General features: G+C 35.6%; 2 protein-coding genes across 2 annotated transcripts; both read left to right on the top strand.

Annotated features, from left to right (window-relative positions):
• Positions 1 to 10,594: 10,594 nt before the first annotated feature.
• Positions 10,595 to 11,190, top strand: LOC141701440 (secreted RxLR effector protein 161-like). The gene is made up of 2 exons (XM_074505093.1): positions 10,595 to 10,757; positions 10,826 to 11,190. The coding sequence occupies exons 1-2, from the start codon at positions 10,595 to 10,597 to the stop codon at positions 11,188 to 11,190; spliced, it is 528 nt and encodes a 175-aa protein (XP_074361194.1).
• Positions 11,191 to 17,697: 6,507 nt separating this feature from the next.
• On the top strand, positions 17,698 to 18,678 carry LOC141701439 (uncharacterized). Its single transcript, XM_074505092.1, has one exon. It carries the CDS (start codon positions 17,698 to 17,700, stop codon positions 18,676 to 18,678), a length of 981 nt encoding a protein of 326 aa, XP_074361193.1.
• Positions 18,679 to 19,154: the final 476 nt, after the last annotated feature.

Below are 19,154 nucleotides of genomic sequence, written 5' to 3'. Positions count from 1 at the left end.
AAGCAAAAGCTCTAATGTTAAAAGCTATAATGAGAGTCTGTACAATAGACTTGAAAGAATCTGGAATGATCACTTAACGCGGATTAAGTTATCTTACGACAATAGATCATATGTCATTATCGAGATATCGCCTTATGAGATCCTTGAGGGAAGACAGTGTCGATCTCCCTTATGTTAGGATGAAGTTGTAGAGCACAAGATGCTCGGACCAGCAGTGGTCCAAAGGACCAAGGATATGATAGATCTAATCAGAGGACGACTGGTAGTAGCCCAAGATGGACATGATAAGTATGTTGATTTGACACGAAAGGACAAAGAGTATGAAATAGAGGGCCTAGTAATGTTATAGGTATCCCTTGGAAACCCTTGGAAAGGATTGATGAGGTTCAGAAAGAAAGGAAAGCTAAGCCGACGAATTGTTGGACCCTTGGATGTATTAAGACGTATTGGGAAGTTAGCATATGAGCTAACCCTACCCCCGAACCTGCAACAAGTTCATAACGTGTTCCACGAATCAATGTTAAGAAAGTGTAATTCGGATGCCAGATAAATAGGGGCATATGAGCGCATAGATATGCAACCCGACGTAACCTATATGAAGCAACCAGGAAGGGTTAGAGAGTGAAAAGGAACAAGTGCTTAGGAGAAGGGTTATTAAACTAGGCAGAGTTGGTGGTAGGACCACAATGTAGGAAAATTTACTCGAGAGTTAGAAAGTGCAATGCTAAGAGAGTATCCCTATTCATTTTCTATCTGATTCCGGGACGGAATCCTTTTAAGGAGGGGAGACTGTAATAACCCCAATTTTTGGAAAATTTTGAAACCCTTATGAATAGTGTTTTTGCTGAAGGAGAAAACTTTTCAAGCCACACTATGTAGGGGTTCTGTTATTGATATTCTGGGATATTATTAGTACTCTGTGTAGTATATAAGTGTATGTAAAGATCGTCAGAATCCAATTCCGAACACTTGTATTTTTCCCGGAAATCCAATAGATACGGAAAGAATTGAGTATAAGGTAACAGGATAAAAGGATTTAAATTAAAGGATTATAATAGAGGATCATAAAAAGGAATATAATGTATTGAGAAAGGTTAAGGGAACCTAAGTAATAAGATCCCGGGTATGATCCTTCAAACGATAACGAAAATGAAAGTTAAGCGAACCGTATAACATATCAGCGGTCATTAGGCAAACAATTAGGAAGTTAATCAAAGGGATTAGAGAGGATGATGTCACCCAACCAATGAGAAGGGGACAAGGAGGGGATGATGACATCATGAGGATGACACAAGCATGACATGGGAAGGAAGGAGGTGTGGTTGAATGAGAACCACACAAATTCAAGGGCAACAAGGTAATTGACCTAAAACAAAACAAAAACCTAGCAACCAAGCAAAACAAATCACAAAACACCAAATCCTCCATTTCTTCATGAAGCTCTCGGCTTCTTTCTTAAGAAATGGGAAGTCCAAGCTCCTCCACTTGCTATTTTACAAGGTAATTATCCTAGCTTCTCCTAGTTAAGTTACATACTTCCTATAAGTTTAAGCTTCTAATTCCAAGCCAATCTTTTTCTAGAAATCATGAAAGAAGATGGTGAATAGTGTTTTTCAAGAACTAAAATTTGTGTTCTTGAAGTTTTGTTTAGATTAAGCTTGGATAAGGACTTTAAGGGTGATTCCAAGCCATTCTCTTGATTCTCCACTCTCCAAGGAAGGTATAACTCTTCATGATCTTAGCTTTAAGTTTTGTTGTTCAGATTTCCTAATGTTTAGATGAAGGGTTAGGGTAATGGGTGTGTAATCTTGTTAAAGCTTGTTATGAGTATTTTAGTTGGTGAGAGGCATGATTATTGTGTGTTTAGAGATTGGTTGATTTTGTGATATTTTTGGAGTTGGAAATCTTGGTTAATTAGTCAATGAACTTAAGTAAAACTCTTAGTTCATAATTGAGAAATAAGTATGAATTGGTAACATTGATTTGATGGGGCTGTTGGAGTGTGTTTTGGATGGATGTTGGTTGTATGATTGATTTGGGGTTGAATTGTGGATGGTTTTGAATGGTTTAAAATTGGGAAATCGCGTAAACATAGCCGTCGTAACGTCCGATTTTCTTTAGACTGTTTTTGTGCATAACATTAGGACCCGAGAACCCCCTGCTAGATTATGACCATTGCCATGTCTAGATAGCTCATGTTACGAGCTTCGTTTTGATATGTAGTTTGTTCGATTCCGATGCACGGTTTAGGAGAAACGACCGTTTCAAGTAACGGCGTTTCGCGAACGAAACTTTTCCCCTCGCCTTACTTTGAAACATAGGTTAAAGACCAAAAAGGGTTAATTAATGTATGAAACATTTATGGTAAGTGTGTTAGGCAGTTGGTAAGACACTCGCGAAGGAATCGCCTTAAAACTCGTAAAGGTTAAATTATTAAAAAATGGTGGAGCCGAGGGTACTCGAGTGACTTAAGAGAATCAGTAAGCGCAAAACAAGCGTTAGAGTCTAAGTTAGTTAAAGTATAGAATTACAAGTGACTTTGGTTTAATTCCAACTTACTTGTTGTTTATAGGTTACCAGACTCATCCCGAGCCATTCGTAACCCCCAGTCGCTCAGGCAAGTTTTCTACCCGTTATACTGTTGTTGTGATGTATATATGTATTTGCATTATCTTGCGATAGATGCATGTTGGTTAATTAGCAAATATTGCAATATATTGAAGCATGCTGCTATGATATATATATATGCATGCCTGTTTCGTATTCTTGCTATATATATCTGTTGATTCAGTTGATAATACCTATGTTAGAGGATAGCGGTAACTTGCATATATCCTTAGTATAGGGACCCAAAAGGTGGAAATATTTTCTAAACCGGGAGTCGAGGATCCCGAGTAGATTTTGTATATATGTATATATATAAATATATATTTATATATATATATATGGTTACAGTTTTCAAAACTATTAATCGAATAAGGTTTATTCGATAACTTTATTTTATTTAATGAATATTATTATGAATATTCATCCGAGGACTTATGACTCATTTATTTTATTATTGAATATTATTTGAATATTCATTTGAGGATGTATGACTCCTTTATTTTACTTAATGAATATTATTTATAATATTCATTCGAAGTATTATGACTCCGCTTATTACTGAAATATATTCTTTATTTTATTAAAGAATAAGGTGTCAATAGTCAAACTTATTTTCAATTATCCAAATAAAGATAGTACTTTCATATAAGTATATTTTTGGTTATTTGATATCCATTTCAAGTATAAGTTTTAATACTTCTACTTCGATTATTTTTATAAAGATTATTCTTTATGGGAATATTATTTAAATAATAATATTCAGACGTTTTCTAAATATAATGGGGACTGATTTACTTCATTAAATTAGCTTTACTCCAAACATTCTTAAAAATGTTTTCGAGTCTTCAAAATGAATTTAAAAGGTAGAGCGGATCCCAAAACTTGTTTTCAAATTCAAGATCTTCCATTTTATGGGGACTTGAATACTCGCTCAAAAACCTAAGGGATCCGGCTCTGTGGTGTATTTTATATTCGCAACAAGGTTGCTGTTTTGTTAAATGAATCGATTACTTACCCAACACTCGGGAAGTAAAATTCTTGGAACAAGTTAATCCATTAACAGGCATCGCCTGGGAAATATCGGTGAGTTCTCCTTTCCAACTAGATAAGACTTCTTGGTGGAGCCGTATCAACAAGTTTCTACTTGGGGAAAGGGGGAACGAGCTTTACGTTTCAGAGTCATGGATTTCATCTGAACTAGGAGTGGCGTAAGTGGTCGAGTGGCGCCGGCCCAGCCTTATTATATTGGCCCAAATGGCCTGGAAGTTCCGCTAAGGCGGTCCATTCCTTAGGAGTTCAGTGTTCGGTTGACAAGTAAATCCGACAGGTTCTCCTCTACATGTAGAAAATGGTGGGGTTGCACTACTACGACTGATCATCGTAAGTGGTCTTCCTGGCGCGGCAAACTCCCGTAATGAGTTCATCATCCAATTGGATATTTCTGCAATACTACCCAGAGCACTTCGATAGAAAGGCTACGGTTGGGCGATTGTTGAGTGTTGGCAGGGTCAAGTTTTCAAAATGATGTTTGCATCAAATGAAGTATCTCATAACTTCATTTTATTTTGATGATATTTTAAAGATTTAATCTATTCAAATCTGGTCTTGTAGTCTCATCTACGTGATGAACTTTTGAAACTAATTATAACTTGAACGGTGGTAGTTCAAGTAGTATTTGGAAAAGATATAAGTATATTGGAGTATCTTGTAACTTCATCTTTTAAGCTTATATCTAGTAAATGATTGTCTTATGTATGACAAAGATTTTCAGAAAAACGTTGAGACAAGGTTAGATATATGAGATCACCTTGCAACGATATTTTTATACAGTTATAAACTGGAACTCTGTGTATATTATGTATGGAAGAGGACTTCCAAGATTTTGAAAAGTATATATGTATATATACTGAATATTTTGCGACTTCATCGCATTAAGATATCAACTTGGTTCATTTCTTTTGACCAAGACTTTCATGAGTACTATGAGTAGGCTCATATACTATTAATCATTATACATATTATTTTGGTGGGCTTGCTGCTCACCCTTACTTTCTTCTTTCATCACACAACATCAGATAGAAAGGATGAACAGGACCAAGCTCCCGATTCGCGAGCGGATAGGAAACGTTCCGCAGTTTCCTATAGGCGTTGATGTCGCTGTAGCTGAGGTAGGAACTACCAATAGGCTAGGCTTTCAACCTTTGATGTACCAGATTTATGTATATTTATGAATTGTAATAATGGCAAAGAAATGTAAATTTATCCAGAAACCCTTTTAAGGTATATTGGCATATAATTGTGGAATAAAACGACTTGTGATTATTTTTGGATATTCATCTCTAAGACTATAACTTGTGGTGTGTGTGTGTATATTGTGGGGTCACAGTACAGAGTAGTTGAGTAATTATTAAGATTGGGTGTTATTAAGGGAAATGGAACTCGTGACAACCCGGATCCCCGACCCCGGATTTGGGGGTGTTACAGACCTCATTTGACTTGGGTATTTCAGATTCATCCTTACTCATTTGAGTTGAACCTTTGAATCCATTCATTGAAGCAGAATTATCATGCACATTTTGATTAACAGGAAAAGGCATGCTATGTGCAAACATGTTATTCCAGTAAGGCATGCTAAATGGCATTTGAGGCATACTAAATGCATCATAATATGGATTAGATGCAAATGGCATATTAACAAATTGTGCATTCATATTCTGTGCAGGAAAACCATTCATAGACATGGCAGACATGTTGGGAAATGAAGGAGGTGCAGACATAGGAGTAGGCATAGTAAGTTTGCAATTAACAAACAAATGATTAACACTACCACACTTAATATAGATTTTTCTTGGAGCATATTTATCAGGTGTGTAGTTGTTATGTTTGTTAATTCCTACCTTCCCATTTCTGTTGTTTTTCCTTTTTGATTCTGCTTTAACCTCAATCTTATCTAATCTGTCATTCAATTGCTTGATAGACAGATGACCAACATTAACTCTCTTTTCTTTTCTCACTTGACTTGATTCTCCTGGAACAAAGTTTTTAGAAACTGATCCATATTTATCATTTAACTTAGCTAACTTAGCTTTGCTAACTGACTTACTAACATTCGACAGATGTGGCTCATTGTCTTTCGACGGATAATCATTTTGATTATTCGACAGATAATTTTCATCATCCATCGAAACCACATCTGTTGCAAATCCTTCAACCAGATTGGAATCAAGCTTCTCTTTGCTCTTTTTCCAGGCTACATCACAAAAGGATTCTATACCTTGAACTTTAGTAATTTGAGCATGGACATCTCTAGATGATTTCCATGCCTTAATTACTTCATGTTCTCGTTCAAGCTGCTTCCTTAAAATCTCTTCTTTCTACAAAGATTCAGTTAATTCATCTTTAGCAGTTTTACATTCAATTCTCAATTTTTCAAACTCAATAAATTGAGACTCTAGCACATTATTCCTCTCACTTAAAAACAAATTGTTTTCTTTAAATTTAGCATTTTCCTTAGTGAGGGATTTAAGAGTTACACGCAAATGATATAGCTCAGTAGACATATCATTGATGGCATCATTGCACTCAGATTTAGTTAAATGTGCTAGGTTAGTGGTGATTACCTGATTGCTTGATGAACTAATTTTTGCTTCATCTGACTTGGCCATTAGGGCTAGATTGACATAGCTTGGTTCTTCATCTTCATCCAATCCATCTACAGCTCGGTCAATCTCCTGTATGATGAAAGCCCTTTCCTTTTGTTTAAACAGCTTAAAATATTTTTGCTTATAATCAACAGGCTCAAACTTCTTTTTACCAGAATCAGGCTTTTTACACTCACTGGAAAAATGACCTGCCAAGCCACATTTGAAACCCTTGAATTTAGATTTATCAACCATGTTTCTGTTTGGCTTAGCTGCTCCAAAATTCTTCTTGAATTTGAGCTGGGAAAATCTCCTGGATAAGAATGCCAGACGTTCATATATATCATCCATGTCATCTTGGCTCAACTGTTCTTCATTTTCAGCTACCAGCCCTTTACCCTTGCTCCCACAAACCTTTGAATTTGATGCAGATTCCACATCTTCAACCTTCATTTCCTTTTCCTTCTCTAGCTCAGCAACTAGTACAATGGATCCTCCTTTCTTCCTTCCTTTCTCCATCCTCTCATCTTGCTCTATTTCAGGCTCATAGGTCTTTAGAAATCCATATAGTATTTCCAAGGTGAATTTCTTGTAATCTTGAGAGTTTCTTAAAGAGACTGTCATGGGCTTCCATTCCTTTGGCAAAGATTTAAGGAATTTAAGGTTTGAGTCTTTTGTTTGATAGACCCTTCCGTGCAAATTGAGAGCATTCAGTAGCTTTTAAAATCTACTAAATATATCAGTGAGTGATTCACTTTCTTTATAGTAAAAATGATTATATTTCTGAATCAAGAGTTGCATCTTGTTCTCTCTGACTTGCTCAGTTCATCACAAATAATTTGAATTGTATCCTAAACCTCTTTAGTTGTTTTACAGTTTATGATGTTGTCAAATATATCACCATCAACACCATTAAACAGTATATTCATGGCCTTTTTATCTTTCCTGACTTGCTCAATGTCTGGATCAGACCATTCATATCTAGGCTTTGGAACTAATGGTTCATTCCCTGTAGTAGCTCTCATAGGGACTTGAGGACCTCTTTCAATGGAGTCCACATAAGCTTCATCTTGAGAGAGAAGTTCTAGGTGCATCCTCACCTTCCAGTGCTGATAGTTGTCTTTGTCAAGAAATGGAATTTTCCTCAAACATCCTTTTTGTTCATCTTGTTGATTGTTGTGATCTTTACACTTTTTGTACTTCATGATCTTACTCTGATACTAATTGTTATTCTTAAACAATACAACAAGAATTACAGAAGGGGGGGGGTTGAATGTAATTCTGGCTACTAGGACAACACCTCTCCAACAAAGTCCAGCCTGTCGCCGGGGGATTCTGTCCTTCTCCGCCTGTTCTTACTTAGTATATAACTGTGTTTGATTTGCAGTAGTGCATAATGAAATAATAATAGAAATTAAAACACAAAGCAATAAAACACAAGGCTTTAAAAATTTATGGTGGATTTGAACTTATCAACTAGAGATATACATAAAGTTAAGAACTCTGTGATGCTTGAATAGCACACAGCTGCTTACAAGAGAACTTACAAGATTACAGAGAAATGCTTAATAGATACAACTTTTTCTATCTCTCTAAAAATAATGCTTGCTCTGTTAAATGTTCTACTTGCTACACTTGATTTATATATCACCAAGTTACATGATAGTAAGACAAGATAATAATACAAACTCAATCTAGTCTAACTTCATGCTGCTACATTACTCTATCCAATATCTTTGAATATCTTCATATTAACATGGAAATGGTAATGCTTCTTTGTTCTCTAAATCCTACAATTAGGCCATATTCCATTTCCAAACACCAGATGTACGTGACTGTGTTTTTACTGTCAACTGCTATTTTGAATATCATCATTCGTCGAGATTATGTTGGTCATCCGTCGGGAGCCTTGTTGATTATCTGTCGGCAGCCTTTGTAGATCATCCGTCGGGAGTCTTTCTGCCACTTGACTCTATTTCACTTAAACAGAATTACAAGACATCTTATATTAACAATTAGCCAACCTATTTTGCATATCAATCTAGTAGTCAATATGACTTAAAGAGTCCTATAGTGTCTACTTAACTAATACATTGTTGTTTGCAGAAATGTGCTACAAGACTTATTGTTACATAAGCTACACTCCCGATGGATGGTAAATTGTCATTCATCGGGACTAAAAAGATCATCCATCGGGACTATATTTGAACATCCGTCGAGAGCTACAAAAACACTAAGTTAAATCTACTAAGGTGTTTTATTCAACTTATCATCAAGTTCACAACATATTTCGAACAGACATCTTAAAGATGTTTTTCATAATAGAGACTAAGGAGAAGACGACGAGAAGACCTAGTAGCACAAATTCAATGAAGAAGAAGAAAAGCTTATTTTTACTTGCAATTCTTTGATTGAGTTGTAATCTTGGATGCTTATTTTCTTGTTTGTTGAACCTAATACTCTTGATTACGTACTTTGATTATTTATTTAGTTTATAAAGACTTAGTTTATTATACCATGCTATCATCGGAACCCACGGTGATGATGAGATCGGTTATGAACTATTCATTATCGTGGGGTTCTAACGGATTTACTTATGGATTTCAATAGTTAATTTGTTTCGATATCTTAGTGTGTGGTGATTGTATGATATCCTAGTTTTGGTTGTGCTTATTCGTCTTATGAGCGTCGCGAACTTATAAGATAGCGTGTTAATCTCTATTGAAGCGACAGTGAATATAGGGGTTTAAAACTTGCCATGCTAGCATAGGTTCATGTATTTGTATTATATGATTCGTAGGGAATTTTAACCATCTTACTTTTCCTATGTAATCACGATAGATAACTTGCGCATTAAACCTTTATGTTGTCAAATTCTATAGACATATAGGGTCTCAAAATAATTGGTGTCTACTCAGCTTATATCTCTTTTGTGGATGTCTGGTAGTAGGGTTTTCGTATAATGAAAGTTGGCATTTACTAGTTTCGTGTTATCTGATTAGTTGTCATAACCATTGCATGCTAAGGTTAAGAAAAATGACTTTGAATAAAGTAGTAATAAAGTTAGAATCTCATGTTTGTCTCATATAACGATAGCCATATCATTTTTGCATAAGTGCATAAATTGAACTTAACATAAATCAGCCTCTATGGGAACGAACTAAAAAGAATTCTATATTACTTGTGAACGCGTATACTTGCATGTAAATATAGCATGTGTTTTCATCCTAACAAAAGGTGAAAATGAGATTCGACATGTCTGCAAAGGTTCTGATGTGATTCGGAAAGATGTTAAACATGGTACCTTGTGTCTTCTTCAAGGTTTTACGTTAATAGGTTATGTTACTGTTGCGTCATCTGATATTGAAAAGGAAAATATGATCAGGTTATGGAACACGAGGCTTGGTCACATGAGTGAAAGGGGTATGCAAATTTTGTCAAAAGATGATATATTTTTTATGATCATAAGGTCACAAGTCTTGAGTTTTGTGAACATTATGTTTTTGGAAAATTACATCGCAGAAAGCTTCTTAAAGCAACACACAGAAAAAAGGCACACTTGATTACATCTATTCTAATTGTTGGGGTCCCTCCCGGGTGGAGTCTTTAGTGGGTCACATATATTTTATGTCAATGATTGATAATTTCTTAAGAATGACTTGTGTGTTCATCATAAAGCATAAAAATGAATCCTTTAAGATTTTCAAGCAGTGGAAGGCGTTAGTGGATAATCAAACAAGAAATAAGTTAAGAGGCTGCGAACTGATAATGTCCTGGAATTTTGCTCGTCTGAGTTTAATGAATTCTGCAAGAATGAGGGAATTTCTAGGAATCATACAGTCAGGGATACACACAACATAAATGGTGTAGCAGAACGTATGAATCAAACACTTCTGGAGAGAGCATATGCATGCTCTCTAATGTTGGACTAACTAGAAGATTATGGGTGAAAGCGGTTAATACACCGTATTTTTTGATAAATCGTGGACCTCACACAAGTATTCATCACAAAACTCTTATTAAGAAATAGTCTGAAAGTGGTGGTTTTGAGAAACATGTGGAGCAGGAAGTTACTCAAGATGAGAGTGAACGACGACAGGAAGTTCAACAACCACAATCAGAATCAGAATCATTAGTTTTTATCATTAACAGCAGTGAATCAGCATAGTTTGACTCTTGATCAATCGAGAAGAGATAATTATGGGCTACCTTCTAAGAAATATGGTTTTGAAGATATGGTGGCATATTCTTTACAGGTTGTTGAAGAGGTGGATCATAGCTTTGATGAGACATCCACTTACAAAGAAGCAGTTACATGCACTAAGTCTGCTAAGGAGAAGTAGTACATGTCTCGAGTTCCTCATGCTAGTGTAGTAGGAAGCTTAATTTATGCAATGGTCTGTACTAAACCCGATCTTGCACAATCTGTAAGTGTTGTTAGTAAGTTTGTGGGTGATCCAGCCAAAGAGCATTGGCAAGCTGTGAAGAGGGGTTTTTGGTACTTAAAAGGTACGTCTGATGTTGGTCTATTTATGGAGGTGATACAGGGTGCGTGGTGACATGATTTTCATACTTAGATTATGCTGGAGATATTGACAGTAGAAAATCTATGACTGGTTATACTTTCGCTTTAGGTGGTTCAATTGCCAATTGGAAAGCTACTTTGCAAACTACGGTTACTTTGTCTACTAAAGAAGCAGAGTACATGGCATTGACAGAAGCCGCCAAAGAAGGAATCTGGTTGAAAGGTCTGGTCAGTGATTTGGGTCTACATCATGATCAGGCTACAGTGTATTTTGATAGTCTCGGTACAATCTGTTTAGTTGAGGATCAGGTCCATCATGAGCGGACTGAGCACATAGATGTAAGATATTATATTTTGAGAAGTGAGAAGAGAATCAAAATGAGCAAACTGGGTATTGAATCAATCTCTAAAAACTGAGTTAGAAAAGGAAAGAGAGATTATCAGGACTTGGACTAACTCTGGCTGAACAACTCGGAATTTATTAAGTAGTGAAAACTGGAAAGAGGGCTTAGGTTATGGAGATGATAAAAGTGAAAAAGGAACTGAACAAATTGAGCCAATTGTTGTTAAACAAACTGCTAAGCCAAAGGTAAATTCTGTTAAGTTTGTAGCTAAAACTGTAAAGTCTGATTCTGAAAAGATGAAAGAGTCTGTGACAGAAGTTAAGGATAAGTCAACTTCTAACAAATTAGAACATGATAAACCAGCTGAAGTCAACATAGGCTTAATGACAAAGAAGCAACTTAAGCATAAGCTGAAAGAAATAAGAAATGTCAATAAGGTAAAGGCAGCTAGGAAAAATAGGAATGGAAAGGAAGGTGTGAATAAAAGCAATAATTATATGTCTGTTCCTAATGCTCCTAGAAAGAAATGTTATAACTGTGGAAACTCTAACCATCTTGCTTCTTTTTACAGGAAGAAAAAGAATATAAACTCTTTACCTCCTAACTCAGGAGTTAAGAGTCAGTCTATTAGGTTTGAGCCACAAAATCCTTGTTTTCATTTTGGTAGTTTATGGCATTCCATTTATACTTGTAAGGAATATCATAGTTTGTACTATGATTATTATCAAATAAAACCTTCTTTGAAGAAAGTTACTTTAATTCCTTCTGGTGTAAAGTCTGATGCAAAGTCTGATATAAATTCTGATAAACAGCATGTTAACATAAACTCTGATATTAAATCCGCTGCAAATGCTAACAAACTTAAAAAGGCCAAAGGATCCAAGCAAGTCTGGGTGCTTAAAACTAACCATTAGCGGTCTTTGTGATTGCAGGGCAACAAGAAAAACATCCTAGTACTGGATAGTGGATGTTCAGGACATATGACTGGAAATAAAGCCCTACTCTCATACTTTGTGGAGAAAGCTGGCCCAGGAGTTTCTTATGGAGTTGGAAATATGGGAAAAACTCTGGGATATGGCAATATTAATCTTGGGAATGTCATCATTGAAACAGTAGCTCTTATCTCAGGACTTAAACACAATCTGCTGAGTGTGAGTCAAATCTGTGACAAAGGTTATCATGTGGATTTCTTTGAAGAACACTGTGAAGTTGTAAGCAATACTACAGGCAAAGTGGTTCTGAAAGGTTACAGACATGGTAACATTTATGAAGCCAGACTTTCAACAAGTTTTGATGGTTCTGCAATCTGTCTGTTGAGTAGAGAATCAATTGAAGAAAGCTGGAATTGGCACAAAAGACTCTCTCATTTAAACTTCAACAACATAAATGAGCTTGTAAAGAAAGATCTTGTAAGAGGACTGCTAAAATCAGTATTTTCTCCTGATGGCCTTTGTGATTCATGTCAAAAGGCAAAACAAAGAAAACCTTCTTTCAAGAGCAAAACTGAGTCATCAATTTTCGAGCCTTATCACCTACTGCATGTTGATCTATTTGGTCCAGTCAACGTCATGTCTATTGCAAAGAAGAAATATGCTATAGTTATAGTGGATGATTTCACAAGGTACACTTTGGTGTAATTCTTGCACCAGAAGAATGAAACTGCATCTACTCTAACTGATCATGTTAGACAGCTGGATAAGTTGGTCAAAGATTCTGTTAAAATTATAAGAAGTGATAATGGCACTGAGTTCAAGAATTTAAATATGGAAGAGTTCTGCAAAGAGCATGGAATCAAACAAGAATTTTCTGCATGTGAAACTTCACAGCAAAATGGAGTTGTAGAAAAAAAGAACAGGACTCTCATTGAAGCTGCACGAACTATGCTTGATGAAGCAAAGCTGCCAACCTACTTTTGGGCTGAAGCTGTGCAGACTGCTTGCTTTACAGAGAATGCAACACTCATAAACAAGCATGAAAAAACACCATATGAGATGGTGAAGAAAAAGAAGCCAAATCTGAAATACTTTCATGTATTTGAATGTAAGTGTTTTGTTTTTAAGACTCATCCTGAACATCTGTCTAAATTTGATCTAAAAGCTGATGAAGGAATTTTTGTTGGATATCTACTTTTCATAAAGCCTTCAAAGTCTATAATTTAAAAACAAGGGTTGTCATGGAATCTATCAATGTATCTTTTGATGATAAGAAGATTACTGGACTTGAAGATTTCAATGATCACGATCAGCTGAGATTTGAAAATGAAGACTTAAATTCCGATTCTACAAATTCTGATGACTTAAACTCTGATCCTGTAAGTACTGATGTCATTGAATCTGTTGTAGCAACTCCAAAGGAAAATGCACCTGTCCAGGGGGAGCAAGTAGGAAATCCTACCACATCTCAAGACTCTCAAGAAGCATCAGAACCTGTCACTAGCTCTTCAAGTTCTGATTCATCTAGTTCTGATGAGCCAAATTCTGATAATTCTGGAAACTCTGATACTTCAAATCCTGAAGGATCCAAGTCAAATTCTGAAGTCTCAGAGAGCATAACTACAGGGGGAGCATCAGAAAATGCTGATGGAGACATCATGGATCATGGGGGAGGATCCAGTTCTAGAAATCAACTTCAATCTGCAAGGAAGTGGAGCAAATCACATACACCTGACTTAATTATTGGAGATCCTGAAGCAGGTGTCAGAACTAGAACTGCAACATCAAATGAATGTCTCTATCATTCTTTTCTATCTCAGACTAAACCAAAGAAAGTGGAAGAAGCTCTTCAAGATGCTGATTGGGTGCAAGCAATGCAGGAAGAGTTAAATAAATTTGAAAGAAATAAAGTCTGGACCCTAGTGCCAAGACAAAGAACAGATCAGTTGTTGGCACAACATGGGTGTTCAAAAATAAAACTGCCAGTGATGGCATAATTACAAGAAACAAAGCAAGGCTGGTTGCTAAGGGTTACTCTCAACAAGAGGGTATTGATTATGATGAAACATTTGCACCAGTTGCTAGATTAGAAGCCATAAGAATCTTTTTGGCTTATGCTGCTCACAAAAAGTTTAAAGTCTTTCAAATGGATGTGAAAAGTGCTTTTCTTAATGGAAAATTGGAAGAAGAGGTCTATGTTGAACAACCTCCAGGCTTTGTAGTTTCAAAATTTCCAAATCATGTCTACAGGCTTGACAAAGCACTTTATGGTCTTAAGCAAGCTCCTAGATCATGGTATGAGACTTTAGCTCAATTCCTTCTGGAAAGTGGATTTCATAGAGGTACAATTGATAAAACACTGTTCTACCTCAACCATGGAAAGGACTTACTTTTGGTACAGATATATGTTGATGATATCATATTTGGTTCTACAAATGCCAAACTCTGTGAGAGGTTATGCAGTCAAGATATCAAATGAGTATGATGGGAGAACTCAGCTATTTTCTGGGACTTCAAGTCAAGCAAAATGAAGAAGGTACTTTTATCTGTCAATCCAAGTACACCAGAAATTTACTGAAGACATTTGGAATGGAAGACTGTTCAACTGCATCCACTCTTATGGCCACTGTAGCCAAGTTAGATAAAGATACTGGTTCATCAATAGATATTACTAACTACAGAGGTATGATTGGCTCTTTACTCTATTTAACTGCAAGTAGACTTGATATCATGTATGCTACCTATCTTTGTGCAAGATTTCAGGCTGATCCAAGAGAACCTCACTTAATAGTTGTGAAAAGAATTTTCAAGTACCTTAAGGGTACAACTGATCTGGGATTGTGGTATCCTAGAGAATCAGATTTTAAGCTAATAGGTTACTCAGATGCAGATTTTGCAGGATGCAAAATAGACAGGAAAAACACTAGTGGAAGCTGCCAATTTCTTGGAGGCAGATGGATTTCTTGGTTTAGCAAGAAACAGAAGTCAATTTCCACATCAACTGTAGAAGCAGAATATATTGCTGCAGGAAGCTGTTGTGCACAGATTCTTTGGATGAAGAATTAGTTACTGGATTATGGGTTAGAATTTTCTAAAATCCCTATTTACTGTGATAATCAAAGTGCTATTGCTATGACAGGTAATCCAGTTCAACACTCAATGACAAAGCACATCAGTATTAGGTACCATTTTATAAGGGAACATGTGATGGAAGGTACAGTGGAATTATATTTTGTTCCAACAGATCAACAACTAGCAGATATCTTCACAAAACCACTATGTGAAGCTACTTTTACAAGACTGGTAAATGAACTTGGAATGGTTTCAGGTTCTTTCTCTAAATTTGCTTAGTTTTTGTTGTCATGCATCAGACTTTATGATCAGTGTTTATAGATTATCTTATCTTCACGTGATCTGTGCTTAAATTGAAAATTCATTAAATGTTGATTATTATCTGATGTGAATCTTTAAACTCTGAAAGTGTTTTGAATGTTCTGTGACTATTCAATCCAATGAGGATAACTGTGCTAGATGTTGACCTAGTAGTCTTTAACTTACTAGAAATCCCATGTTTGAATTAGTTGTTTATGTGGAAACTCATTAACACAAGAAAATTCTGATATTAAGCTTAGTCAAGTTTACTTTGTGTATCTTATTACTAAGTCACAAACTAGATTCTTGTTTCTTATCTGTCAAATTCTGATGTCAGTAAATCTTAAGGATGAACCTAAATGCTGATAAGCCTCACTTATCTGAGAAAAGAAAAGACAATCAAAGTCAGGTACTCCTTTGAGATCTAGAGTAAATATGTGGAAAGGAAGACCCAAGTGCATTGCTGGTATTAGTAATATGCATTAGAAAAGCAAATAAATTTTTCTTGGTGACTTTTCACATTCTCTGATTACTGGAGAAATACTCTGATAATAGCATAAATTCTGATAAGCAGTTGTGACTCACTTACACTGAGAAGCCACTGTAAAAAGGAATTTCAAAAGATGCATAAAATGAGCACAAACAGTTGAGGTGGTGTAAAATTCGTAATTTTATTTTTAATTTATTTATTAGAAATTAGATATTAATTTGTCTAGATAAATATTTTAAAATTAGAATATTCTGAAAACATTTTGTGCAAGGTAGTTGATTTGTGAAAAGATTTGTTATTTGTGGAAATAAGTGTAAGAATAATTTAGAAAATCGAAATTTTTTTAGTTTAGGTAATTGTGTGTATCAAATATTTTATTTATGGAATTTACTTGGAGAGGTTGTAAATCTTTAGGAGGAAATATTATTATTTCCTAGTTGAGATATAGGGTTTTGTATCGTTATAAATACACCATATTCGTATTCCTTGTTTTTATCATTAAAATTCGTAGGACTTTCTCAGCAAAAATCAGCTGTCTTGTAAAATTCGTAGAAAATTCATCGTAAGTCAGAATTCAGTGATTCTGGACTTTTCAGAAAGGTCTTTTCGTTATCTTCAGCTTTCGTGTTTCGTGTTTTTCAAGAAAATATCGTTTAGAGGGTCAAAAAGAGTAAATTCAGATCTGGTCAGGCTTTGAGGTAAGTACTTTTGACTTACTTTTAATTTTCGAAAAAGATATTTCAGTTCTGTTTTTAATTTCGTATAAGATATAAGAATTTTGATTTTGAAATTATAAGATATAAGTATTTGTGAATTTTAGAACCCAGTCTCTACGTTTTCGAACCCGTTCGTAATTTACGCTATAGTTCCGGAACTAGCCTTAGATACCCTTAGTAGGCGCACAAGTGTGCAACTTTAGATACCTATTAAGGGCGCGTAATTATTGAACTTTAGATGCCGACCACTGGCAAAGTGTGGTATAAAGAATAAGAATAAGAATTAGATGCCGGCTACTGGCAAAGTGTGGCCGTAGATCAAGACTGTGGTATTTATTAGAATTATCGTTTCGTTCTATTTTATTTTGTTCTGATCTGTTATAAAATCTGCTCTGTTCTGTTTTAAATTCTGAATTTTAAAATATAAAACTTGGGTTGGATCTACTTAACAAATTGTTTTACAAAATTATTATTGTTTGAGAAAAATCATTTTATGAAAACACCCATTGTTTTTCTGTTTAAGAGATAGTCAATTTGTACTTGCTGAGCTGTGTAGCTCACCCCTTTTAACATTTCAGGTTCGGAATTTGGAGCATATTAAAATTAAGGAATGAGAACTATGAGGAGATCTGTGCTGCTTCGTTTTGTGCTATTTGAATTAGAATAAAGATTTTGTTTTTAGAGAATAAATTTAATTATCTGTTAGACAATTATTATCGGATTTGTGGAGCTGCGTCTCTATTTTTATGATTTTGATTATTGAGTTTGACCGCTGCTTTGAATTTCGTGATCTATTAGAATTATCGAGTAATAATATATTTTATTTTTGGTTTTCGATTTAGAACTAATAGTCCGGAAGTGCGGGCCGTTATAGTTGGTATCAAGAGCAGGCTGTCCTTCGGAGTGTATTAGGTATGGGACTAGTACATTCCCTAGGATGCGATCCTTTAGACTATCGTATAGGTCTTAGAAAATTATTTTGGATTTAGGGCATTTATTTGTGTGATTATTTGATATGTTTGACTTTTGTGACTATAAGTTTAGAATTTGTTTTGTGTGTTCTAGTAAAGATGGATGGAGAAAATCAGAACAACAATGAAAATCAGGGCAATAATGATGAAGGAGGAAACGTCTTTGACCAGCTGGCTGAAACTTTAGCTGTGCTTGTGAATCAGCAACCAAAGCCCAACATCGTTTCTCAGTTCAAGCGTTTGAACCCGCCAACTTTTGATGGAGCTACAGACCCGGCTATCGTTGAGATGTGGATCCAAGAGATGGAAAAAGCTTTCGGACTTCTGGGGAGCAATGAGGAACAGAAGGTGACGTTAGCTGTGTACCAATTGCAAGGAAGCGCTTACGATTGGTGGCTTATGGAAAAGAGGAAGAATGAGACGACAAATCTTGAAGAAAATCATGAACCGTACACTTGGGCAAAGTTCAAGAAGGCTTTAGAGGACAAGTACTTTCCGAGAACAGTTCGTCTGCAGAAAGAGAGGGACTTCATTCGACTTCAACAAGGTGGAAGAACCGTCATTGAATACGAAGCAGAATTTGCAAAGCTTGCGAAGTACGCGTCGACCCTAGTAGCAGATGAGAGCAGTCGAGCACGAAGATTAGAGGAGGGACTTCGAAGTGACATCAGGAATTCAGTGGCGTCGTTTGAACTTCAGACGTACGAGGCTGTCCTCAACAAGGCGTTAGTGATCGAAAGGGGCTTGGCAGAATCTGAAAAGGCGTCTGGCAGTTGGAATAAGAGGCGGTTCACTCAAACTAGTGGGCAATCTTTTCAAGGGGGACCACTCAAGAAGCCACACGTGTACGATAACATCGGGGGTCAAGGTGATCAAGAGACGTGTACCAGGTGCGGCAAGAATCATCCGGACAAAGTCTGTCGTTGGAATACAGGTGCTTGTTTTCATTGCGGAGAAGTAGGACATAAGATTTCGAATTGTCCGCACAATCCGCCACCGCCACCAAGGAAGGAAGCAGATAACAAGATGGGCAAAGGACGTGTGTTTCAGCTGACAGGAAATGACAACTATCGCAATTAAGGTATGATTTCTTTTCTTTAGTGACTTATTTAATTTATTTATGTTATGTGAATTTGGGGACCAAATTCTTTTAAGGAGGGAAGAATGTAAAATTCGTAATTTTATTTTTAATTTATTTATTAGAAATTAGATATTAATTTGTCTAGATAAATATTTTAAAATTAGAATATTCTGAAAACATTTTGTGCAAGGTAGTTGATTTGTGAAAAGATTTGTTATTTGTGGAAATAAGTGTAAGAATAATTTAGAAAATCGAAATTTTTTTAGTTTAGGTAATTGTGTGTATCAAATATTTTATTTATGGAATTTACTTGGAGAGGTTGTAAATCTTTAGGAGGAAATATTATTATTTCCTAGTTGAGATATAGGGTTTTGTATCGTTATAAATACACCATATTCGTATTCCTTGTTTTTATCATTAAAATTCGTAGGACTTTCTCAGCAAAAATCAGCTGTCTTGTAAAATTCGTAGAAAA

Source organism: Apium graveolens, unplaced genomic scaffold (genome assembly GCF_009905375.1).
Source record: "Apium graveolens cultivar Ventura unplaced genomic scaffold, ASM990537v1 ctg3835, whole genome shotgun sequence".
Lineage (NCBI taxonomy): Eukaryota > Viridiplantae > Streptophyta > Magnoliopsida > Apiales > Apiaceae > Apium > Apium graveolens.
This window is presented reverse-complemented; position numbering and strand designations above follow the sequence as displayed.

Coding starts and splice junctions, on each gene's coding strand:
- LOC141701440 (XM_074505093.1), top strand. CDS start 10,595: ATGTCTCGAGTTCCTCATGCTAGTGTAGTAGGAAGCTTAATTTATGCA. Junction 10,758..10,825: donor GGGTTTTTGGTACTTAAAAG/GTACGTCTGATG, acceptor TTTCATACTTAG/ATTATGCTGGAGATATTGAC.
- LOC141701439 (XM_074505092.1), top strand. CDS start 17,698: ATGGATGGAGAAAATCAGAACAACAATGAAAATCAGGGCAATAATGAT.